Raw genomic sequence first — 26,273 nt, 5'->3', positions numbered from 1 at the left:
GTGTCATACAACAATGCAAACTGCTATGGAATCCAGACAGGCTAAAATTCTACCTTAAAAAGAAGTAAAAATGAACTTGATGAATCCAAAAGAGGCACTGTTGTAACATAGTGCTCTTGCCAGAGACATAAGATACCACAACGAGAGGAGACATGTTATAAATCAAACCTTTTCAAAATTGACCTGTAGCATATTGAAAAGAAACAAAAAGGGTGATAAAGATTAGTTGGTGCTGCCCATTATGTACTGTACGTCACATGAGTTCAAAAGGAAATCCAAAGCCAATTATAGGCAGGCTCTGCCAGCAGTGAATAGTTAAATATATTTAACAAATACAGAAATATCCAGAGCAAAAGAACTAGGGAAAAAAAAATCTTAGTGATAAACACCCCACACCCAAACTCCTTTTATTCTAAATATTTGAGAAGTCCACGTAATGCTCAGCCAAGAAGTTCAGGTCTCTAAACACAAATACACATGGTCACAATTACTCACGAGACTGGGCCCTCTGGGAGCGAAACTGAATCATTAACGCTCTGCTGACCAGACTGAGCCATCCCACGATAACTGCGGTGGTGCCCGGCTAGGGCACAACCTGGAGAGCAATCCTGTTTATACACACAACTTTTTATGCCACCCATGATTTTTGTAAAGCAAAATAATTCTTGTGTGCTAAATTAGTTTGAAGATAAACTGCTTTTATACTAAACGTGCATGTTGATAAGCAATTCAAATTAGTGATCAATAAACTTTATTATCCTTTATTCATAATGTGTTCCCACATATGGATATTGCAGTGCAGCAGGGGAATAAAGGAAGCAATTACTTTTCGGTAACTTGATAGAGCACATGCTTACAATTCTCTTGTTTCTTTTAACTGGTCAAAAATCAGGCTCGAATGGTTGATGTTAAGGCAACAGAATTCATGGGGTGCTGAATATAAAATACTAAGTGCATGTTAAACAAGGACTTGGGATTTGAATTACCAGCATGAGATAAAATTGCACATTTGAAAATCTATTTTTATGCTTCTCAACAAGTATGTGAGACTCATCTGGGTAAACAAATACTTTGCAGCAAATTGTCTTCATCAAAAACATGTTATATTTCTACACTGCTAAGATGGAGCGATGAAACAAAACACTTTAGGATGATGTATAGGAGTGGGTGGCGGATGAATGAGCCATCTAATCTTTGCTGTCTGGTCTTGTATAAAGTTTCAAATGCATGCATCATTTTCCAAATAAGCTGTACTCAAATTTCTGTCCCAAAAGAAATGCATTAACCGCAGTGTTTTCACCAGATAATGTTGGCAGCCGGGTGGCATAAAGAAGTAGCCGGGTTTGGGCAGTGTAATAGTTTGCAGGAACAAGAAATGTTGGGAGTTTATAATGTGTTCTCAAAGACTTTAGAGGTTATTGCCCCCTTTCTGGCTGGACTGGACACACCTATATATTGTTTTATAATGAATACTTTTTTTCATGCCTGGCAGCTGAACATCTGACTGCCTGGAGTGATCAGACTGGTGGTCAGTGAACTCACACACTCTGCTGGCTGCAGTGCTCACTATATAATAAGATAAACAATGGTACTCAAAGAGCCGGTGGCAAATACAAACAACCAGGTGGAACACCCGGGAAATAGGTCCTGGGGAGATCACTGAACCGGCAGCGGGATGGGGATCAGTAAGAATAAAAAAAAAACAACTCATTAAAATGTCATTCAACAGTCATAGGAGAAACCTCATCTCCCATATAGAACGTTTTGGGTCCTGGAGTATCATCTTCAATTTAGAACCACGTATACATTATTTCAGTGTTAGATGACCTCATCTCAATATGCAATTTGTCGCAAGTAAGTTGAGCTCATAGATCATAATTTCACTATGTACTTGTATGGAACGTGAGTACTGAACTCTTATCTGGGATGTACTGTAAAGCAGACCCTACATGCGCTAGCTCAATTCTAAATAACAGTGCTAAATTAATGCTGCCCAGTATTCCTTTACTATATACTATAGGCAGCATCTATTGGATGCAATAAATCAAATCACTTGCTCCTAACTCAGGCCCATTGTAAGTCCAGAAACCATATGTCAGATACAAAACGTGATACAAGGTGGATCCTTGATGTAGAACCACCCACAAATAATTTGGGTCCTGTATCCTCTTCTCTGATGTACAATGAGTCACACACTCCATACAGGTATTAGCTTTTTCAGAATCTATAATTATCCCTAGATATATTGTTATATTATAATTTTGTTTGTAAAATTACTGCGGCATAGCTGTATCTGAACAGGTCACACTATTACATTGTATTAATACCATCAGATCAACATACAACACATGCAACAATATTGACCAATGTGCAATCCAACAACAATATACCACGATCATTACTGTAACAATCAAGACAACCTGCTGAAGATGCACCATAAACGCTATATACACAGTTGAATACTATATAATTTTTTTCTTTGTTTATAGATTACTATAGTCTATATGATCTGTGCACAGAGAAGACCTTTATTCCTACTCCTCCTGACCTAAAGACTCCCAGCTGTGATCAACATGACCCTCACACAGAATCTCTCTCCTGGGACTATCCCCAATCAAGCTGCAGTGACATCTCTCCATTGACATCGGACCCTTGTCCCTCTGTTCCAAAGCTTATAAAAACACATGCAAGTAATTAGGGAGATCCAAGGGGGGGTGAAGACGCCAGTGAGGCAGTTATGCTAACCCCGTCTTAAGCTTTGATATGTTAATCATGTTGCTGACAGATGCAGGGTGATGGATCACAACTCATATCTCAAAAACATCCTAGTGTATGATCAGAACACTTCACATGCCTACACATGGTCCGCTTTTGTCATTCAGTCCACAGGAATTTATAACAAAGTAATATGGTATTCAGAGAATACTTTATAAAACAAATCCACATTTGTCTCCTGCTGATCAAATATTGCATTATTCTCTGATAAGAGTATCATCCCAGGATAGAAAACAGGGACTAAGGGGATGCTTTACGTAAAATAAGGTTATATTGCTATTTAACATTAGCCTAACACAGGAGATATCAGATATCTCCTACATTAAGCAAACTACCCCAGTCCCCATTATTTTCAACGGAGACTGCGGTCTGGTACTATGAACCAAGCTCCAAAAAGCTAACGCGTCCTATGGGGAAGAGCACTGCAGGAGAGGAATCTTTGGATCTCTCCCCAGCAGGTTTCGTGCTCCTCCCCTCCTATCCGTCACAAATTGTACTGTGACCATGAGCAGCCTTATGGGCGTGCATGCGTAGTGTTAAAGCCAGGTCTGGAACTGGAATAAAAGTGACTTTACTATAGACTATGCACCGGGACAGGACCCTATTAGAAATGCTGTCCCATCTGAAGTATACTTTTTTTTTTTTCCTTTCAATAAACGTGTTTTTTTTTATTGAATTTTACAAAAGCAGATACAGCATAACTGGAGACAAATTAGTTCCCAGCTGAAGACTTTCAATAAATTGCCACATTACATAATTTCTTATCATTGCGATAAGAAATGATAATTAACATGCAAAAAATAGAAACAATGTGATGACAACAACTGGTCTTAAATATTGAGGGGAGCTGATTTTACAGAATGTTTATAAAGAACGGGCTGACTACAAGTCACCAGTGTTAAAATTAAGGTTCAAACGAAAATGTATTTTTCTTTGTAGTCAGCAAAATTATTGATGAAAAATTATCACCATTATTGAAGTCACTGAAATGTTATATTAGAGGAAGGTAATCTGTTGCTTTCCAGCTTTACTGGGACTTGTAGTTCTACAGCAGCAGGGGAGCACCCGGCTGCCTGTCTGATCTAGAGAACACTTTAAGGCATAACTGCACCAAATATAGAATCACTACAACATAAATACATTAGTACACTTCAAATAATAAGCTAAACTGAATAAGCACTGCAGGTACACAACCTACTTTGGGTTTTCAAACATCAATTCCTGCGTCCAGGCTTAGTTCTGTCCTTGTCTCTCTGCTATGACTACATTGCTCAAGCAGAGCCACCGCAGATCAATGGCAGAAGACAGAGCCTGACTCCAGGGCTGGACAGAGCTGCTGTACCCAGATACCAACAATCCAAGAAAGAGTTACCTGCGTCACCAGTTTCCCAAAATATCTCAAGAGCGTGGTCTGCAGTTTTAAATTGTACGGTAGTGACAATGTTTTCCTAATGTGTCAGTGCTGGTGACACAATACAAATATAATAGTGTATAAAGTTATTGATAGAAACCTAATTCACTGCTCTGTTCACCATTAAGGTTACTTTCTCTTGTACAGTCCAAACAAACTAGACACCATATCATTATATTCTTGTATTATACATATTAGTGGTTTTCCACGTTCAGCAGACTTTAATTTATAATCTTGTAGATGCCCCCCTACAGCTTTTATTAAACGCACAGCTTTATAATTCTGCCACCCTGCAATTTTATAGCCCTGTGTTTATGTCACTGGGGAGAGTGGTTTCTCTAGACACGATTATCCCACAGGCTGAAACCCTCAAAATAGGAGTTGGGAGGTGCGGGTGGACTGCAGTTAAGAAACACTGTTCTAAGGTTAACTGATATACATAAATATGTACAGGGTAACTTTCCCAACATATGCATTATTTTTATCTTTGAGAAGTAAACATAGAAGGACCGATTCATCTGCGGACACAACCTGCATTCAACTTGCCTTTAAAAACGAGCATGGAACGGTAGTTATGACCATATTCAAGTACAAGCTGATCTCAAGATACGTTTCCATTTAAATCTGGGTATAAGTCAGTTCTGGCTAAACTTGCCGTATGAAGACAGAAAGAACAGACTGCAGGATACGCAGAGGCATATGTGTCATTTAAACTCCTATCAGAATGCATGCACAAAGAAAAATTTTAGAAAATTATATTAAAGCTCTTATGGGACATATCAATTTTCAATGCGTTATTCTGTGCATTATTACCCTTCGCAAGGGTAATTTTAACACAGTTTTGTCCGCACCTATCGGGCCGCGAGTAAAAATCCGGGTTAAAATTACAGTATTAAAAAGTAATCGTACTAACGCTGCATTAATTCCTAGACTAACGTGGACAAATTGAATTTGCCCCTTAGGGAGAGATTCAATTGCTGGTGATGTGACACACGGTAATCACCATGATTTGCCAATGTCTGCGCTCATCGGCAGCTATTACGGTAAGAATCTCTGCTTATTTTCCTTTGCTCCTATCTTGGGCGAGAGAAAAAATGAGCGGAGATTCCTGCCATAATATTGGCGCAACGTGTCTCCGTGGACGTTCTGGAGACACCTTGCGTCGAATTGGATCTCCCCCTTAATGCTATAATCACTAATAAAAATATTTGTAAAAAAAAAAAAAAAAAAAAAGAATGCTTTTTTAAAACATAGTAAATACATTATTCAGGATGTTCTTAATGTGTACTGTATATATAATGTGTTATCTTAATTTCACACACATGTTCTGTGCTAGCTAGTGACACGCATACAGTCGTCACCATCAGTCACAACCTGCTCCTGCCCCGTAGCTGGTGCAGCTGATACGGCTTAAACCAGATGTACTCAAGAGAAACTTGCATCAGCCTCACCTGCGTTGTCACGCCCGACCTGCACATTGCCTACGTTCATCCGTCCCCTCCCTCCCCTGTTCCACCCTACAAGCTGTAGGCAGTAGTAAGTGTCATTTGTGCTCAGATATGAATTGGAAGCAATTGCGTTAATTGACGCAAGGTCCACTTCAGAGCACATGCAGAGCTATTTCATGCTATATACGGCAAGCAAAGGGACTTTTATCAGAAGATGAAATCAGGCTTAGAATGTAGACTGTACAACAACACATGAAATAAAAGAATGATCACAAACAGAAAATCCACTTCTTGGTTATGCACAGTTACAGTAATTTTATATTTTAAACTCTAATTCTAACTGTCCATGAATACAACATGAAAAAAAGCACAAGTTAGACTCTATACCTTCCTTGCTTTTGTTTTCTTCTCATAAGACTCTGAAAGTGGCTTTTTCTTCTTTTGTATACTGGCTTTGCAAAATAGGTCCTCAAATTCTTTGGTGTCTGCAATATCTGGCTCTCTCAGGGCATCCCAAAGCGAGGGATAGGCACTAGTGTTGTACAAAATAAATATATTACAAGTGAATATACCTGAAAACAGGAAAAACAATTTGGTGCTATTCTGTCGTCCACCAGAAATATAACATTAAATGTTTTTACAGTCAGCAGAGCTCCCGTCACAGATTTCATTGCCACAAAGGTGTTAATGGAATTCACATAAACTGATCAAATCAATTTTTATGCAAAATAATGCAGGATAAAAATGCACTTGGACAACGCTGTAATTAGATTGCATGTAGCACAATCAGGCTCTCCAGCAAACTGTAGCAATACACTGTTAAAAGTAGTACTTTTATATCCTACATTAATTTTTCATTAAAAATTAGCTGGATCATGCCATTGTGCCCCCCTCATCTTTCCTCTAGGAATTCCCAGCAGACTGCTTTTTCGGTGCTGTGAAAAACTTCAAGGACTGCCTCATAATTTTACAGCACCGAAATAGCAGTCAGGCTTTCTATTAACAACATAGTCACTTGAAAAGTATCATTATTTTTGCTGCTTTTCATAAAATAAGTTGTGCTGCATTCTTATACTACGGAGTGCTGGTTACCTAGTATTTTTACACTTGGTCGGAAGGTGCGAATGCAATTTTTACCGGGCACTCTTGATCCAGAGTGCTTTATCATCAGATTATTATTAAATTTAACTTGACCAGATATTTCACCTCAATCAGATAGAGTCGTCATTACTCACACTGTACAATAAGATATCATTTAGAAAAATGTTCTCATCACTCAACAGTATCACTCAATCCTACAAACCAGGTATGGGTGTCCAGTGTACAGTATTCGTTAAATTATTTATTTGCCAACTAATTTTTATTAACTACCTGTTGCTTTTAAGCTGTATCCTTGTCCAGTAAAGTGGCTTCATAGGACAACCAGGCTCAACTGGGGGCTTACGAGGGGCTTTGTTCGTCAACATGAGTCCACCAAAGAGAGAACCAATAGATGGAGGCGGAGGAGGACCAAAGCCCGGGAGTGGTGGTGGTGGAGGAGGACCAGAGCCTGGGAGTGGTGGAGGAGGCGGCACACCAGAGCCTGGAAGTGGTGGAGGAGGCGGCGGACCAGAGCCTGGCGGTAGTGGAGGCGGTGGTGGCACAGACCCAGGTAAAGGAGGAGGAGCAGGCGGTCTAAAACCTGGAAAGGGTGGGGGTGGTGGAATAGGACTAGCACCTGGAAAAGGAGGCGGTGGTGGTGGCTTGATTGGACCTCCCAACGGAGGGGGAAGGGGCGCTAGTGGTGGAAATGTTCCAACATGCGGTAAGGAGTTGGGTACAGTCAAAGACAGCTCGTGATCTTCTGTAGGGCTTGCTAGGCCCTGATTCAGTGATGGAATGTTCAACTTTTTAGGAAGTATGTGGTTGCTCTTTTGAGGTTTGTTGTCCTGCTCACTGGGCTTCAGGAAGGTGTCCCTGTCAGTTTGAATATACACATTGCGAAAGGTCTTTGGAAGGTTCTCATCTTCAGTTGAAACACAGGCATCAGTGACTTCTCCCTTTTCCTTATTCAGTCTGTTTTCCAGCTCCTCTCGCAGGCTCTGTATGCTATCCTCCAGCTTCGAGGTTTGGACAGCCTGCTCTCCTCGGACATTGAAAATCTGAATTTCAAACTCTGACTAAGGAACACAAAACAGAAAACATATGTTACGATCATGGATATTATGCCGTTTACACAACACAAAGTGTGAATATAGCGGAAAAAGAAAGAAAAGCACATTAGGACAGTTCAAAAGTTGCCTGCAAACAAAAATATCAAAATGAGCCAATGACTTTCTAGAATATTCTGCTTTTTCTAACCATCCTCTTCGCATATGGACCATGTTATATATGTTATCCATTCCAGACAGGCGCAACCACAGAATCTGAACTTTTTGCAAAAAGTTAACTAAAATTACAGTAGAGTTAAAGAAAAGCAATAGTAATGTTTCAGGGTAATGTGCACTGTATCTACTAATGATATTCCAACAGTGTAACTATATACTTGTAGTCATCCCAAAATGACAAGCACATATAACTTTTTCTTGTCCTGGACAGGAACAGATCTGTAGGTTTAGTCTTGGATAGATTGAATTCATTACCATTTCCCCATAGAGGTTACACTGAAAATTTTTAGGATCTCAAATAAAAAAAATAGTTGTCTCTCACCACCCCTCCCTCTAGAATGTAAGCTCTTACGGGCAGGGTCCTCTTTACCCATTGTCTCATGTCTGTCTATTATGCATCACCCTCATACGTCGTGTCATGTCTTTTGCTACATTCTGTACGAGTCTCCACAGTTTTAGTCAAACTCATCTGTACTACTTATGCGTAACTGCTTCTTGAATTTGTGATCTTTCTTACTGTATTAGTCATGTCCTATCTGTATTTGTACGACTGTCCAGCACTACAGGGACCTCAGCATCGTGCTGAACAGTATAGGTTGACTATGAACACCATGCGGATGGCTTCCCTGTTAGGGTCACCTGAGCAGCCTGTCTTAGCCTAGTGTTGTTCATCCCCCCAAAACTGCTATGATAGCATAACATGCTCTAAGGTTTAGCATTCAAACGCAATTCCGTGCATATATATGTGTAATTGTTTGTTTACGAGTGAAACTCGGCATCAGGCCCAGTGGAGAAAGGTATCTTTTGCCATGTTTCTTACCAGTGTGAGTTTTACACAGTCAACTCTTCAGCTCATGTCCCACATAACTTCAAATACACAGGAAAGTGTTCACTGCAAAGTTCCACTGTGCTTTTAGAGCATAAAGTACAGCATAGCACATGTATGTGCTGCACAGATCTTCACTGCCAATAAGGCCTCGCAAGACAAGAAACAAAGAGTAAACTAATGGCTTGAATGATAAAGTGTGTGCACAGAGAATCCTTGTATCTGACTTCAGCCATGTGGAGAGTTGTATACATTGGCAACATTGCACACAAAAAAACAAGCGGCATAAAGACAGATTTTATTTTCCATATTGTAAACTTTTGTACTAAAGTTAATCTCTCCTATTCTAACAAAGTCAACATATTAGAAAATCTGGAGAACAGATGAAAACGATGGCTGATAAAATGCCTCTTAGTTGATTTTCTCTAGGACTTAATAATGCATCATATTTTCCCCGACAATGTTTTGTAGTCAGTCATACTGCAATTCTATTTGTGAGCAGGCTGGAAAAAAAAATTTGATGTAATGTGGCATGGGTCATTAAATGGTAATTCTGCGGGGCCTTCTCATCATCATCAAATTGCCCTCAATTAATAATGTCTATCTGGCAGTTGGCAAGAGACTAAACAACTTGCATCTGGTCGGAATTAAGACAAGTAACCATTTTTGCTCAAAAAACATAGCAACCAATTTTTCAAGACAGGTTCGGTTTGAGAGCACAAGACACATTAATGCACAATAAGTTGGATGCCAATGAGCCCAGGATTTCACATAGCACAAAGTATTTAAAGCAAACATGTTGGGGTCATCAGAATACCAGACACAAAAACGAAGGATTGTTTGCTTTCAGATAACTGCTCACAAACAATGATGTAGAACAGCATCACCATCAGGAGAAACAGTGCTGTCCAATGTATGGCCTTATGTCTGCTCTTACCTAGTAGCTTATTAGAATTACTCTGTTTATAAACAACATTACTTCCCTCAGAGATGTGAAATAAGGAAAAGAGGGAAGCACACAGGTAACAAGTGAAAGAGTCCTAAAGTGCAACATAATTGTTTCATGGGCCTCAGTAGCAGACTTTGGTCCAAAAATGGGGCCATACATTACATTTTAGCAGAAGCATCAGGTCATCATCACATGAGATCAGAGCACATGCACTCAACTCAAGCATCAGGGTAACCTTTAGGAGGCGAGTCAAGCTATTGAGAAGAAATCCCCATCCGAATACGTACTAGCCTGCTGCATACAGTGTAAATACACAGAGCTCACTCCGACACCATGACCACTAGCAAGAGGAAGAAAGAATGGAAATTACTCTGGCTAGGAGGGGGCGATAACAGTCCAGCACTTAAAGAAGCACAGGGAACCTATACAAACGCACATGTGAATATCGCTCTGTAGGGAAATTACTCTGTGGAATACAGTCAATGTCCATAGCAAGTAGATTTAGTGCATTTGGCACCTAAAAAAAGACATGAAAAGCTTTTGTAGACTGAGTACACATTTTGTTTCAGGGTTATTCCTTGTCTTGTGCTTCATTATATAAGTTACACAGTATATACATTTTAATAAAGATTGAAAATCGCAGATTTAATTTTTTTCCCTGAATTAAAATATCATTTTGTGCCAATTAAATATAAAAAAACAAAAACAAAACAACACAACAGCAAACTACATAACAGTTCTGATCTAGAAGAGATCCTAATTCTAGGGGACTGTACGGACTGCTGGGGCTACTGGAAAAAGTTTTTTTGTAGGGAAAGGGACATTATGCACGGCAGGGAGAGACACCCCACCATGATGTAACCCTGCCCAAAAGCCAAACCCTGTTTTTGAAGGTCCGTGCTAGCCCGATCTTAAAGAGTCAAATGTTTGGAGGTTTGCAGAATTTATTTATTAAAATTTTTTTTAAAAAAAATCCATCAAATCCCATCCCCCCCAAAAAAATGTCTGTCTGGACACAGTCTACTCTACATAGTCCACTGTTTCCTACCCCCCCCCCCCCCATCTTTAAAATGTTGGCTAACATGACTCATAGGGGTTTTTTTCTGCTAGCATAAAATCCCTACTCAGTATCCCTTCAGTATACCTAATAATCTGTGGAAATTCAGTTACTGTAGCATTCAACCCCAAAGTGCTGATGACCCCACGTGTCTCTCCTGGAGGCGGTGGGGGATTGGCTAACAAATAGACAATTTTTTTTTCTCTCGTCTATACAGGCTTCTTTTTTTGGGGGGGGAGGGGGGGGGCGGTGTTGACATTATAATTGTATTCCACTGTACCAGGCTTAGGACACGTGTAGCTATGTCGTTGTAAATACAAAGCCGAGCATCCTAGAGTTTATTCTTCAACTGCAGGCTTGAGACTACTCCTCACTGATTAAGAGCACTCTGGTGGTTGCATTGAGTACCATCTCCAGAGTTCATAATGTCGTCCCCAATCTGGCACCATGTGTGGGACTGGGGGCCAGTATTCTGTCAGCACCGAGTAAGGAAAATTCAAAAATTAAAATTAAGTATAGTACAACAGGTCTATTTCAGTGTTCTCCCCAGAAAATCTTGCAAGTCGGTGGCATTAAGAAGTAACCGGGTGGGGGCAGCTATAATACTTTGCAATAATATTGAAAAATGTTGGAAGCTATTGCCCACACTTGTGAGGACTGGTCAGACCGGTGGTCAGTGGTTTAACACGCTGCTGGCTGTAGTGCTCACATAGCGCCTGTTTTAATAGGAGAAACAATGCACCAGGTGGCAAATAAAAACAGCCCAGTGGAGCACCAGGGAAAAAGGTGCTGGGGACAACACTGTCTATTTACTATGTCTACAAATAAGCCATTTACTGTGACTCCATCAATGTCCAATATACTCATCTTATTAGTACATCTTACTGTGCTTGAGCTACACTTTTCTTTGTAAAGAATATTTACCAAAAGCATTAATTTGAACCAATGCCCACAGTACTCTACTGACAAGTAAAGAAACCTGGCAATCTATTCTTACTGCACGGGATCACGCCAAATACAATGCATCTTCCAGCCCTGCAATGTGTTGTGTAAACATAAGAGTATGCATATAAATAGAGAGAAATAAAAGTTAAATCATCTCCAGAACAAAACATGTTTGCTAGAAAATGAAAAACACACCAAAAAGAGTGTTCATAGGAGCAGAGTTTAGAGGAAGCATAATTTAGATTCAGCCAGCATCTATGAAATGGAGGTTGTGGAGTCCAAGTACCTGGTACCATAGGATGAGATTTACGAGGGGCTTCACCTCTGCAGCACTGAAGCGCACTGCAGGCCCTCTAGGAAGAGAAAGGATGATATTTTTAAAGCATTTACAATGTTCCTTGAATTGAACAATAAAGCTGGGAGCACATCTACACAATCACACGATTCACAACCGTGTGATCAGACACTGCAAGAGTGTGTACGCTACCACGACCATGCTTTATCGTACTAAAACACATTGCATTTGTTCATTTGATAAACTTCCTAAATATCCCCAATTGTAAAGCGATACGGCATATGTTGGCGCTATATAAATAAATGATGATGATGATGATGATATCATGATCAATGATGGAACAACGTCTTTTCAGCAGATGGTTATGAGAGATGAAGATCACAGATCTGAAGGTTAACTGTGTAGGTGTGTACGCATGAATCTGAATGCTCATCGGGACTTTCCATCATTGGTGAAATTGTTCGAGACATCGCATGTTAAGATCACATAGGTGTGTACTCCGCTTAAGATGCTGCATTGTAAGCAAGGCAAATAGTAGCGATGGCATGCCAAATAGCAGTGCCCACGGCAAGGAAACAGTATCAAGTTCACATTGCATTTTCTAAACTGGATAGCTTAACTACTTCTAGCCTTTTATGTTTGTGTGTTTAAGAACCATTTCATTTATATTTCAAAGCTTATGAAAATCTAACAAGATAATTCAATCAATTGTCTTAATTGTAATCTCAATCATTAGGCTCCGCAAGTTTGGTTGCCTACATTCAATAAGCGATTTCAGAAAAAAAAAAAAAAAAAAAAAGATCTTGAAAGTGCTACCAAAGTAGATGGTGCCGGGACGGAATTAACAGGAATGTTGCTCAGTTCATGAACATAAAGAAAAAGAGGTCACAAATATTGTTTTATCTTCACGTTTTCTAAGCATTTCAAAGTAAATTTTAAAGCTTATATTAGCAAGTACAGGGTAAGAGAAAGTGTTAATATGGCTCACCGTGGAGTGAAAATAGATAAAAAGCAGAAGTTATCATGAAAACAACAATTTTCAATACAGTATGGATGGAGGCAGGAACACCAGTGGAAAATGCAGTCCAAACCTATTGCAGATTTGTTCAAAAGTTGCTTTCTGGACAGCATACAGAAATGTTATCGAGAAATCCATTGTGATGTTCCAAGTATCATTAAAACCATAGGAATCTAAACAACATCTACAGCCAACCACCATTAAACATGCAAACTGTGAAAGATATAAAGCACGCCAGTCTCTCAAAGCTTTCATCAAAGTCTCAGCTCCAAAAACTACAGCCAAGTTAGGAATCAACGAACGATTAGAGGGCTGAGAGAGCAAGCACAAAGTATTCTAGAGTGAAACTTTTGTTACCAGCAAGTGTCGCAACCACCACACAATCAATAGAACATACTGCCTAAATCCCTTTTTTTCTTTTCTTTATCAGTAGCTGTGTAGTAAATTAAGTACACTCCATGAATCTGGAAGTGCAAAATGATAAACTTAAAGTTTTGTGCGATTGAAATTAAAAAAAAAAGAAAAAAAAGACAGGTATGAAATCTTAACTGGATAAAACAAAAAAAAAAAAACACATTGTCAAGAAAATGTAAAAAGAAAAGAAGATGGTGTTTTGTGAACATGAACACAAAACACTATAAGAGCAACAACCATCACCATCTCTCCCTCCTGAGTTTCTCTCACAGTTCAAATGTTTTGTCTCCCACGCCAGACAAAATCTGGGGTTGTGTGATAGAGCAGTGATGAGGGCGACAGGATTAATGTCCAAATTGGCTACACATTCAGCCCTTTGGGCCAAGTATCGCAATCACTTCTGGCATCTTTGGAGCCCATCAGTGCGGTCCGAAGAGGAGTACATGCACAAGACAATAGGGGTCATCTGTATTTACCAACATGCCCAATAATCCTAATGATTTTGATAGAATTATTGGAGATCAGAATTAATCGGCCATTACCTGCTGCGAGTCAGCAGAATACATGGCCAGCATTACGCACTATGATGATCACTGAAACTATTTACATGCAGAGGGGGGATACCAGGAGCAGCATACGTATGGAAAGATAGTACATTTAATAATAATTTCCTCTGAGTTAAGGGGAATAAAAAACACTGGTGAAAAAACAAAAAGTCCCAAGTTGTACAGGAAATGGATCCCATACTTGTAATTATTCTTTTGCAGAGTAAAAGTAAGCTATGGAAGCAGAATGACAAAGTGGTTATAAACCACAGGACAGCCAGATGTTTGCATTGTGTGAAGCAATGGTGGCGGCTTGTTACACAAAATGCTACGGTCATTTGAATACTAATAAAAAGTGGAATTTATCCATCTACACAGTTCTATACAAAAAACAACTTCACATGGGATCATTTCACAAACACTGCAAGCTTAGCCTCATTGTCTAGGTCTGTGGAAAGAACAGGGGATTACAAAGTCATAAGTGCAGAGACCCATAACCATCAATTTCCCCAATGAGAGCAGAACTCTGGCTGTTACAGGTTGCTGTACATTTGCACTTTGTTAGTAGATGACCTGTAAGGTAATTATATAGATATTATTCCTCGGCACTTGACATTTGTGAAGAGTTGTCCATTTTTTCTTGGGAAGAAGTGCTACTAAAAATCCAGGCAGATCAAATATATGCATTGTGGTCCTGAGCAAAACAATGAATGCCTGTACCTGTGAAGGCAAGACCATTTTTATGGAGAAGAATAAAACATTACAACTTTGAGCACCACACAAATAAAAAAACAAAACCCCCCAAAAAAAAAAACAACGAAAAAAGGAGAGAAGCCCATCGGATGCAATGCTTCAGCTTCAACCGGCTCAAGGAGAATACTACGGTGACTACCACACTGCAAGGCGTTTGTGCTGCTAGCAAGGCTCTTTTCTAATTTCTCTCATTCTGATTAACCTTTTAATTACTCTGCTAACGAGATTCTGAGCTTTGGAAAGAGTGATCCCAATCCTACAGCTCTTTGATCTTGGGCAGCACATAAATACAGAGCTGTAGCACATTCCGCACTATTATTAGCACGGCTGAGGACTGGACTGTGTACGCCATCAATTTTTACAAACCAGGAGACATGTTTTTGTATGAAATCTCAACAACAAGATTTGAACACAGGAGAATTAACAATGTCAACTAAACAGCAGGACATAAGTTACACATTAACAGCGAGACCAGAGATACCGGAGGCTGTAGTCATAACCCTCCAGAGCTTAGGTCATTGCACAAGAACTAATAGTTATTCACCAAGCTTTATACTATTACTATTTGGTCCTTGAAAATGCTTAAATGCAGATTTAGAAAGAAAACAAAAATCTTCCAATCTAAATACTAATTATTGTGTATTTCACAGCTATTTATTTGTAAAGAAATGTTCATTAAAATATATGTACATAATCAGACATATTAATCTGCACAGAAAGCAGTAAATAAATTAACAAAATAACTTCTGACTTTAACTTGGGGTATGTTCAGAAACACAATACTAAAAAGGTCCATTATTGAAGGCACTTTCTGTGTCTGTGGTGTGTTACAGTGAGTTATCGTGCATGCCACTATAATGTGGCACAAAATGGTATTTCTTTGCCAGCACTTTGTAGCAGGATATACACACAGGGCAGTGGTGAGTAATATATGTTAAATTTATACTGATTACACCCTGGTCACAGGGCGCTGCATGACACACTGGTCATCCCCTCCCTGCTTATGGGATGGGGCGCTGCATGGCATAATGGGTACCCCCTGGCGATGGGGCACTGTTCAGCATACAGGTCACGGGGCGCTGGATGGCATATTGATCACCCCTCTGGTCATGGGGTGGGGCACAGTACAGAACGCTGGTCACACCCCCCTGGTCATGGGGCACAGTACGGAACGCTGGTCACACCCCCCTGGTCATGGGGCACTGTACGGAACGCTGGTCACACCCCCCTGGTCATGGGGCACTGTACGGCACGCTGGTCACCCCCCCCCCCCCCGGTCATGGGGCACAGTACAGCACACTGGTCACCCCCCCCCCTGGTCATGGGGCACTGTACGGCACACTGGTCACACCCCCCCCCCCAGGTCATGGGGCACAGTAGAGCACACTGGTCACACCCCCCGCCCCCCCCCCCCTGGTCATGGGGCACTGTACGGCACACTGGTCACACCCCCCTGGTCATGGGGCACTGTACGGCACACTGGTCACACCCCCCTGGTCACGGGGTACTGTATGGCACACTGGTCAATGTATTCTAAAGCTTAGTGTGGAGTAGAATATATCACTATGGTCTCTCTTATGGTAGCTCCCACAGTAAAAAAAAAAATATGAAATTCTGCAAATATGAGTTCGCTAAAACATCACTAGTTCTGCTAGGTAATAAAATCAATTATTTACAAAGCCACATTTTTATCATCAGCTACACAATGACCTACTGCCTATACGACATGTTTTATAATCTCATGGAAGAATATAAAAAGGATAACTCTCTCAATAAGTAACAGTGACAACAGTCAGCGCTACACCTGATGCTTTTCCAAGGCTACCTGATGCAGAACGACTAATCAGTTTCATATACAACCTTGAAAACGGAACTTTTAATATATAAAAAGTAATATATTATCCAGAAGCACTCCTTATGTGCATGTAATAGACAGAGCAATGGCAATAGATCATTTGGGAAGTATATTATAGGTATTACGGAGACCTGGTGGGATGACACACATGACTGGGCAGTCAACTTGGAAGGCTATTCTCTCTTCAGGAGGGATAGGGGAAAAAAAAAAAAAGGGGAGGAGCAGTATGTCTTTATATTAAGTCAGAGTTAAAACAAAAGTATTCAGGAAGTTATTTAGGAGAATATTGAAGATAATATAGAGGCATTGTGGGTGGAAATATCCAGTGGAGGAAAAAGTTCAGGGAAGTTGCTGATAGGGATATGCTATAAACCGCCAGATATTACTATGAGTGAGGAAGACCAACTTCTACAGCAAATTGAAAAGGCTACACAGCTAGATCAAGTTTTAATTATGGGGGATTTTAATTATCCAAACATTGATTGGAGTACTGAGACCTGTGGTACAGCTAGGGGAAAGAGATTTCTTAACATGCTAAAAGACCATTACATGTCCCAATTAGTAGAGGAATCAACTAGGAACCAGACTATACTGGACCTAGTAATAACAAATAATGTAGACGTATTATCAAATATTCAAGTAAAAGAACACTTGGGAAATAGCGATCATATTATGGTCTCATTTGAAAAAATTTTATATATTTATTTATGACCTTGGTGATGGTTTAGAGAGTAAAGTTTCAATTTTTGCTCTAAACTCTGTAAGGTAATAAAATCAGAGCAAGATATAGCTTCTCTACAGAGGGACTTAAATAAACTGGAAGATTGGGCGGCCAAATGGAATATGAGGTTTAACATAGATAAATGTAAGGTTATGCATTTAGGGATCAAAAACAAGAACGCAATCTATAAATTAAATGGAATTAATTTAGGATAATCTATAATGGAAAAGGATTTGGGAGTGCTTGTAGACAGTAGACTGCGCAATAGTGCTCAATGTCAAGCAGCAGCTGCAAGGGCAAATAAAGTATTGGCATGCATAAAAAGGGGTATAGATGCAAGGGAAGATACAGTAATTTTGCCACTGTATAAATAATTGGTAAGACCGCATCTTGAATATGCAGTACAGTTCTGGGCATCACTCTATAAAAAAGATAATTTGGAACTAGAAAGGGTTCAGAGAAGGACGACAGAATTGATAAAGGGTCATTAAGTTATGAGGAAAGGTTAGCCATGTTTACTTTAGAAAAGGTGTCCAAGAGCAGATATGATCACTATGTACAAATACATTAAGGGTCAATACAGAGAACTTTCATGGGAACTTTTTACCCCAAGGACTATACACAGGACACACGGTCATCCCCCAAGATTAGAGACAACGAAATTTCCCAACCAGCAAAAGATGGGGTTCTTTACAGTAAGGGCAGTCAAGATATGAAATTCACTGCCAGGGAAGGTTGTGATGGCAGATTCAATAGATATATTTAAGAAAGGGTTAGACAAATTTTTTGCGCAAAAAGTGTATCCAGGGATACGACTGTTAATTAAAATAAAGGATAGCAGTGGATACAGGGAAAAAAATAGGACTGCAATATTGGGTCTATAGGAATTTATCCTGATTGAAGCAGATTGCCGGTTGCTTAATCTGGATCAATTCCAAATATAAGGGAGGGATGCAGGAGATCCAAAATAGGTTGAACTTTATGGACTGGTGTCTTTTTTCAACCTCATCAACTATGTTACTATGTTAAGTAATAAACCAAGCATTTTCTGTGGACAGAAACAAACAAGTGGAGATCCATCTACAGGGAGAAAGAAAATACTGTAAAAGCAGGAGAAACTAACATCATTACCAGTACCTCTCCCTACGCCTACCAGTGCCTGTTCTAGAATTTAACTTGTTTTGGAAAATAACCGATTGATGAAACCTTCTACGTACTTAAATATTCCAGTTATGTGCCAATTCATCTTCTTTCTTTCCATTTGTACATATTAAGCTCCAAGACTTTTACGGCACCAGCTCCATTTTTGTAGCTTCTCTTTAGCTCTCCTATATTTTATTACTATCCTTGTGAAAGTGAGGTCTCTTCAATGAACACAATACACTGAGCTGGATCTTACTAAAGCACTGCACAGTGGAATCAAAAGCTTCCTCTAGGGCCACAAACAGAAAATAAAAAGTTGATGCAATATGTAAAAATATCCCAAGACATACACAAATTTTGGAAAAAAGATCGGAGATGGTCGATCATTTTATGGCAACTCACAGACAAAGTAATATATGAAAATATATATAGGCCCTCTTACCTCTCTCACTGTATGTATTACCCATCATTGTTTTATTACTGTGTTTGTTTCCAATTGTAAAGCGCTATGGAATCTGCTGGAGCTATATAAATAAATATTGATGTTAATGCTGATTAATAAATGTTAAACACCATCAGATAATTGCCACGATATAACTCTAGAAGCTACTTGATGGCCAGTTTATCACAGAAAGAGAAGGCTGACACGAGGCAAACAACTAATGTACGAAAGAATTCTTCATACATGGGAGCACCACATCCAACCAATGAAAAATGTTGCCAGCCCCCTAGAACAAGGAACATTAAATTATTTAATGTGGATGTAGGGTTCTGTGCTTTATCTATGTAAAAACTATAGATTTCACATATTAACATTGTGCTTCTTAGTGACAGGAGGACCGGGCAGACTGACTGTTCAACTTCAAGACCCCACTGCAATCCAAAAGGGATATTTCTGCCTGTGCAGACCATGTCTAATTTCTATCTCAATCATTAACTTACTAATTAACCCTACAAAGTTAAAATCAGGAATAGACTGAACACCCGGCCCATTAACGCATTCTAAGTATAGGGGTGAAACACGGGTACAGGATGTGCCAATGCTAGCCATGTGAAAAGTGGTACAGTGTTCAGCCTTGGCACATCTTGTGGGTGCGTCACAGCACTGAGTCATGAGTTTGATTCCAACCAGGGCTCAATCTGTGTAGAGGTTGTATGTTTTCCCCGTGTTTGCATGGGCTTCCTTCCACACTGTAAAGACATACGGATAGGTGTTAATTGGCTTCTGCAGACATTAACCCTATGTTTTTTGTGTGGTAGAGAATGGAGCCTGTAAACTCCACTGGGACAGGGACAGATGTAACGGACTAAATATTCTCTTCAAAGCGCTGCATAATATATTTGTACTTTTTTTTTTTTTATTTAAACTTAACAGCAATAAAATTACGGCTTTCACTATTTTTTCCACTCCTCAAGCATGGGTAAGTCTTTTTCTTCTTCTGGAATTTAGTGGTCATTGTTTTACTTGTGAAAAGCTAAAAGCATATAGAGTACATCCAATATGCCTCAGACTGCATAAGATTTTTAATTTGGTAGCTTCCCCGATACAGCATAGTGATAAGTTCAGATGTTGTACTCTATCTGCTGTATGGCATAGAAAATGTAGGGAAATTATGATATCTCAGATTGTCACGTTTTATGGTCTTTGTGGCATGCCAAGAGGATAAAAACCTTTTTATTGCAATGACGTGATACAGTGTACTATGCTAATCAAGTTTGGTGACGACATCAATGTCTACAACGCATACAAAATTGGTATGTGTATATTGACCATAAAATGCCTTTCACTTGGGATGCACAGAAGCAGCTGTGACAAGGGCTGATTTATCAAAGGGCTTTTTTTTTTTGCTTTGCCCAATATACTGAAAGGGTTAATACCAACACAGGCTTCCCCATGGTTTTGCAGCCTATTACTACTACTGCAGCCATACCGTTTCTGCTAACACCACCTCACGAGGGCATGAACTGCGGAGACCACAACACTTTTTTTTTTTTATTGGCAATATTTATTTTCAATGCAGTCTCTTAGAAACCAATATGGCTATTGTCCTGCACCCCCTCAGGAACTATTTATAAATATTACTTTTATTTGTTTTTAATAGCAGTGGAAGCTCAAACAGAGGCTCTGTTCCACACGTATCAGGCACCGCACATGCTCAGTGCAACAAAATGGGGGGCTTCAGAGTTATAATTATCCCTCAACACTCAGGGTAGATATCAGTGTGCTAGTATCTGAGATAAAACACTATTAAAACTGCAGTTAAAAAGTAATTTTTACAAACTACACTTAGGCTAAAACATTTTTATTTTTTTTTTTTATAAAAATCGGCACCAAGTTTCACAGTAATGTTAACAAAAAGGATACAGGTCCAACAACCTTTTATAAATTCTAAATGTGCTGTGATGACAGGTTCAGGTGGGAAGGAGGGCTAGATAAACAGCAGAAGCTACTGTTAAAGACTAGCGACTCGTCACAGATCTCTCACAATGCTTTACCCCATGTGAAAAGCTGCAAGGATTCCAAAATGACTGATCAAACTACAACTGCAATATTGTGAAAGGCATCTGCCTTTTCTTAAGAGTATCATTAATAAAGCAATTTTCCAAAAGATCTAATAAAAATCAGCTTCAGGAGATGCTTCACATATGAAATGAAACGGGTTAAACAAAAAAAAACAGATTTCTTATGTCTCTGAACCAACACGCAAGGTCCCACGACATCCGCACACACATGAACTGCACTTGGCTGTCTGGAGTGCAAGATGATTGCTCTGCTCATTAGAACTTTCCCTTGTTTGTTGCGTTCAATCAAAAGGCTCTTCCACATTGCTTGGGATTCTAGAACATTAACATTATTGTTTGGTGAAGTAATCTGCTAACAATTTCAAATTGCATTCCCATTTGCATGGAACTCTGTTTATAAACGACATTAAAGCTGTATTTTTTAGCTGCCACCAGAACTGGCCAAATTCACTACTTTCAGATAATGATGCTCCCTTAGAATGTTCTGCCTGTTGTGGAATGTACATCCGGAGACACTGAGAGCAGCTGTGAACAAGCCATATTAAAGACAATTATCACGAACAACCACATAATTATGCGAACACATTGAGGGGTAGGTGTTAATCAAAGAACATTTACATTTCATGCTCAATTACAACGCTGTGGTACAGTCTCATAACTTTTTTTTTTACTTGTATGTACCTGAAGCACTTTGATACTCTCTGTGCCTATACACCTTTGCATCTTACAGAAAGATTATTATTTATTTATAAGGTGCTACAGAATTCGCAGCAGCAGATACCGAAGTCACAAATAGATTAAGGGACACACATAAGTAGCACAGAGGAGTGCGAGTAATGCTATGGGGACTCACACGGAGTGCAGTAAAATACATAACAGGCCATACAAGGGAATCAGACTGTAGACAGATGTGGGACAGTAGGTAGAGAGGACCCTGCCTGTGAGACCTTACATTCTAGAGGGAGGGGTGGTATGACAGTAGAACCAACTGTGATAACTGAGATTGTGGGAAGAGGAGGTGACAGATAAGATGGTTAAGAAGTGGTAGGATAAGCGAGCTGGAAAGGTGAGTTTTGAGTGAACGCTTGAAGGACTGAAGGTAGAGGGAGACTCGAGTAAGGCAGGGTAGGGAGTTTCCAAGAAAGGAGGCAGCACGGCAGAAGTCTTAGTGAGAGCATTTGAGGAGGTAATGAGAGATGAATTGAAGCAGAACAGAGTGGTCGGGTAGGTATGTATCTCGAGACAAGGTCAGAGATGTAAGGGGGAGATGTGTTAGAAAAGGCTTTGTAAGTGAGGGTAAGGAGCTTGAACTGAATTCTGAAACGGATGGGGAGCCAATGAAAGGATTTACACAGAGGAGTAGCAGGAGAGGAAGATGAGCCAAGCCGCAGCATTCTGTATACATTTAAGGTCAGAAAAGTGAGAGCTAGGAAGGCCAGTGAGAAGGAGTTTGCAAAGTCAAGACGAGAAAGGATGAGTGAATGAACCAGGATTTTTGTTGCTTCCTCAGGAAGGGACAGATTTTCATGATGTTACGGAGGAGGAAGTTGCAGGATTTGGTGAGTGACTGGATATAAGGGGTAAAAAGCTGAAGGCAGAGTCAAGGGTTTTTCAAGTCGATTATCGGGCCAATCACCAGATAAATGACTGTTCGGCCACATATCACGTTAGTGTGTATATTTACACGATGAACGACAGTCATTCCAAAGTGTCAATTGTTGTTTCATTTGGTTGGACCTACTGTTTAATAATCTTTTTCCAATCATGGAATTTGAATCACAATTTCCATTGAATTTACAGAGTCATGCTCTTTTAAGCCGATGCCGGCAATGAACATGTTCTGGTGACTAAATGTAGAGAATGCTGTACTGTATACTGAATAATTAGTTTGTTCTTTCTGAGACTGAATATTAAGTTCCAGAGTCACAGAAGCTAAAGGAATTCGTTATCACATGTGGATAGTTATAACAACTTGGTTAAATCAGTGTGACAGGAATGAATGCATATTGTGCCGTCGTTCTCAAAACGACTACAGGACCAGATGAAGAGCACAGATCTGAAGATAAATCGTGTGCAGCGTGTGCGCATGAATCGTCCGACAGGTAGGACCTTCAGTCTCAGGTACAATCTTTGGAGAATTTTCCGACCAATCTGTTATCTACAGTGTGTACCTAGCCTAAGAAAAAAGTTTCTATCATGTTGAATATAGATCACGTTTTCAAACCCTGCACCCAGGTCAAAGTTACTAAGGCAGCTGTTACCCTTCATTTACGGGACGTGTAGAGAGTGCTGCTGTCACATCATCTCTATTCACAGGTGCAATGTCTTCAGTAACCAACCTCACAGGGACATACTGAATATATCAATAACAGATATACAATCTACAGACCTCTCTGAATGACTACATACACAGGTCATTCTAATTCATTATAGTGAGAAATGTTGACTCTGATCAAACGAAAAAACAAAATCAGAATTTGTCAGTTTTACTATTTTTATTATGCAAAAGGAGGGATTTATTTTTGGATGACTAATCTTTACTGAAACAAGCAACTAACAGTCTGCAACTTGGATTTAAAAACATGCCCAAATATGATCCAATCAATTTGAATTGGAATATTTTCTGGTGCTGCACACATTTTAAGGCCACAAAAGTTGCAATAATGCAATGCATATTCACTAGTACTAACCATTCATCTGGGACACACATTAAAAAACAAAAAAACAAAGACCTGAAAGCTTTTGATGCCTCTGATACACAGGATAAACATGCTTGGTTGATACCATAGTGAAGAGTGCCAAGTTACCCAAGCATAGTAATAATTGGCCCCTATGCTAAACTCCCATTCATTGTACAGGAGGAGGAAATTGTTCATGGATCATGAATGGTTATTAACCACTTTTCACTTATTCATGGTCCTTCGTGTGTCAGAGTTAGTTCACCAAGGTGTGAATGGTCTTTAAAGTGAAAGTATATAATTACTGTCTATTTTATACCTTGACATTCCGTTTAAGTTGAGTGGTTAATATACTACTTAAAGATAACTCCATACATAAATTCTTACATGTGCATAAATAAGAGGCTAAAGTAGAGAGTAATACTGCCCTCAAGTGGTATACAGAGATACTACAACTTTGCAATTACATTTTTATTGTTAAAAGTAAATAGAATATGGACACAAAATACCTTCAGATTCTCCACCTCCTCCTTGTGCGACCTCTTCTGATACAAGATTGCAGCCTGGTATTCTGAAAAATAAGATTTCAGAGATTTACACCCAAATCCATCATCCAGTCGATAATTTTTTGAATTGTAATTTTCATTTGACATAAAAATAAAGGTAAAATAACATTTGTTAAATAAGGGTCAGTGCCATCACAGAAACCCTAGGTCTAAAAAAACACCACTGGCATTTATATGTGACATAACATATTCTTCTCTATTTTAACCGTGTTGTTGAAAACACTAGTGATATAATACAAACCATAAAAACATACAAACATATGACTGTGTACATAGTTTAAGAAATATACTTCCTTTTAGATTTAGACCATACTATTTCCAAAACCTCAATAGTGAAAATGCATTTATCTTTCAGTCTCATATGCAGTCTTCTTCCCAGAAAATGTTGCCAACCAGATGGCATTAAGAAGTAGCCGGGTGGGTACAGTGTAATATTTGTAATAATAATAATAATGGAAAATATGTTGGAGGCTATTGCCCACTTGCTGGCTGGACACATTTATTTTTATAACCATCATTTGTTTTTTTCATGCCTGACAGCTGAATCTCTGCCTGCCTACACTGGTCAGACTGGTGGTCAGTGGTCTAACACACTCTGCTGGCTACAATGCTAATTATAATAGGATACACAATGGTTTGAGTCCAAAGGAGACCTTTTAAAATAGGTTCAAAGAGCCAGATGGCAAGTAAAAGCAGCTGGGAAATAGGTCCCAGGGAAAACACTGTATGTGTCATTAGGAAGGCTCTGCAATAATAACGCCTCAAATCAAGGGAGGAGAACAACAATGCCGAGTCTCTACATTTAGAGGATTAGGAAAAGAAAGTGATGCAGCAAAATTCACATTTCATGCACCTACAAGGCAAGTCAGAGGCAGGTTACATTATTATAGGAACACTCTGTCTGCAAGCTTGAGGCGGATGCAAGATTAGGGAATTAATTTAGAAAATGCTTAAAATATACAATAATGGTCCTTTAAAGGGCTCACAACCATGAGTAAATGTAGTTTAAAGTTTGTGCATGGGAGAAGAAAGGAGACCTATACGTTGTAGTTAATGACTACGGTATAATGTGTAGTCACACCCCTGTGGGAAAGGTACATAAACAATTATAAAAAAAAATAAAAAAATGAAAAAACGCTATTGATCCCATGCAGCCACCCAATGTACACATTTACCACACATTTTAATTGAAATTCTTACTGTATTTAAAAAACAATCACAGGACTTCTGAGAAAAAGAAAAATATTTCCCACACTAATAGTTAATTGAATTTCATTAGCAATTCAAATGAAAGTGGAAAGCATATATTTAAAATTCTCAACACTTGCAACTGCTATACACAGTGGCCTACTCTCCTGGAATGACTACCAAGACTCTAGGAACAGCAGCCATGATGATTGTGTCATCAAGCCCCACCCTACAGCTCCCAACATGTCGGTTCCTGGCAGCAGAACAGGGAGCGTGATCACAGCCCGATATGGGGGCATGGCCACGCCCCCAGAGGGCTACATAGTGCTGTCAAGTGCTAGGCTGCCCATTATATACCTCCCTTCCCCAAACATTCCCACTCACGAGACAAACATGTGCCTGGGCTGGAAAGTGGGACAGAGCTGTAACTTCGGGACTGTCTCGCTGAAATCAGGACAGCTGTGAGGTATGCCACCCACCTCAGTTAGCATTAAGGGGCTGATGCAGAATGGGATCTACGGCCATTTGTTTAGCGCAACACACACATTTTCATACTGCGCAGATACAGACACATGTTACATTTGGGACTCCTGCTTAGAGAGGCGGGACACAGGAAGGAAGGTGTGGGTATGTGTAGTTGCAGTACAATAAAGGCAGGCTTGAACACAGACGTGTATACGGCTGTCAGGATCCTTATTGCTTGTGGCTACTGGAGGGTTGGTGTAACACCTGTGTAGCTGCTGATAACCTGCGTGTGACGAAAAAAATAAAATCTAATCTAAACAAAATAATAATGT

General features: G+C 39.6%; 1 protein-coding gene across 5 annotated transcripts in view; it reads right to left on the bottom strand.

Moving 5' to 3' along the window:
• FMN1 (formin 1) overlaps positions 1-26,273 on the bottom strand; it is a 168,308-nt gene that overhangs the window by 63,874 nt on the left and 78,161 nt on the right. For 4 of the 5 annotated variants that reach the window (XM_075193564.1, XM_075193563.1, XM_075193562.1 and 1 more), the window contains 3 exons: positions 24,232-24,293; positions 7,006-7,793; positions 6,022-6,166 (listed from right to left, as the gene is read on the bottom strand). In XM_075193564.1, the coding sequence (XP_075049665.1) occupies positions 6,022-6,166; positions 7,006-7,793; positions 24,232-24,293 (995 nt within the window). The remainder of the gene's footprint in view (positions 1-6,021; positions 6,167-7,005; positions 7,794-24,231; positions 24,294-26,273) is intronic. The other variant, XM_075193565.1, reaches the window with a different exon arrangement.

This window comes from Mixophyes fleayi, chromosome 12 (genome assembly GCF_038048845.1).
Source record: "Mixophyes fleayi isolate aMixFle1 chromosome 12, aMixFle1.hap1, whole genome shotgun sequence".
NCBI lineage: Eukaryota > Metazoa > Chordata > Amphibia > Anura > Limnodynastidae > Mixophyes > Mixophyes fleayi.
The sequence above is the reverse complement of the archived record's forward strand: the minus strand, read 5'-3'. Positions and strand labels throughout refer to the sequence as shown.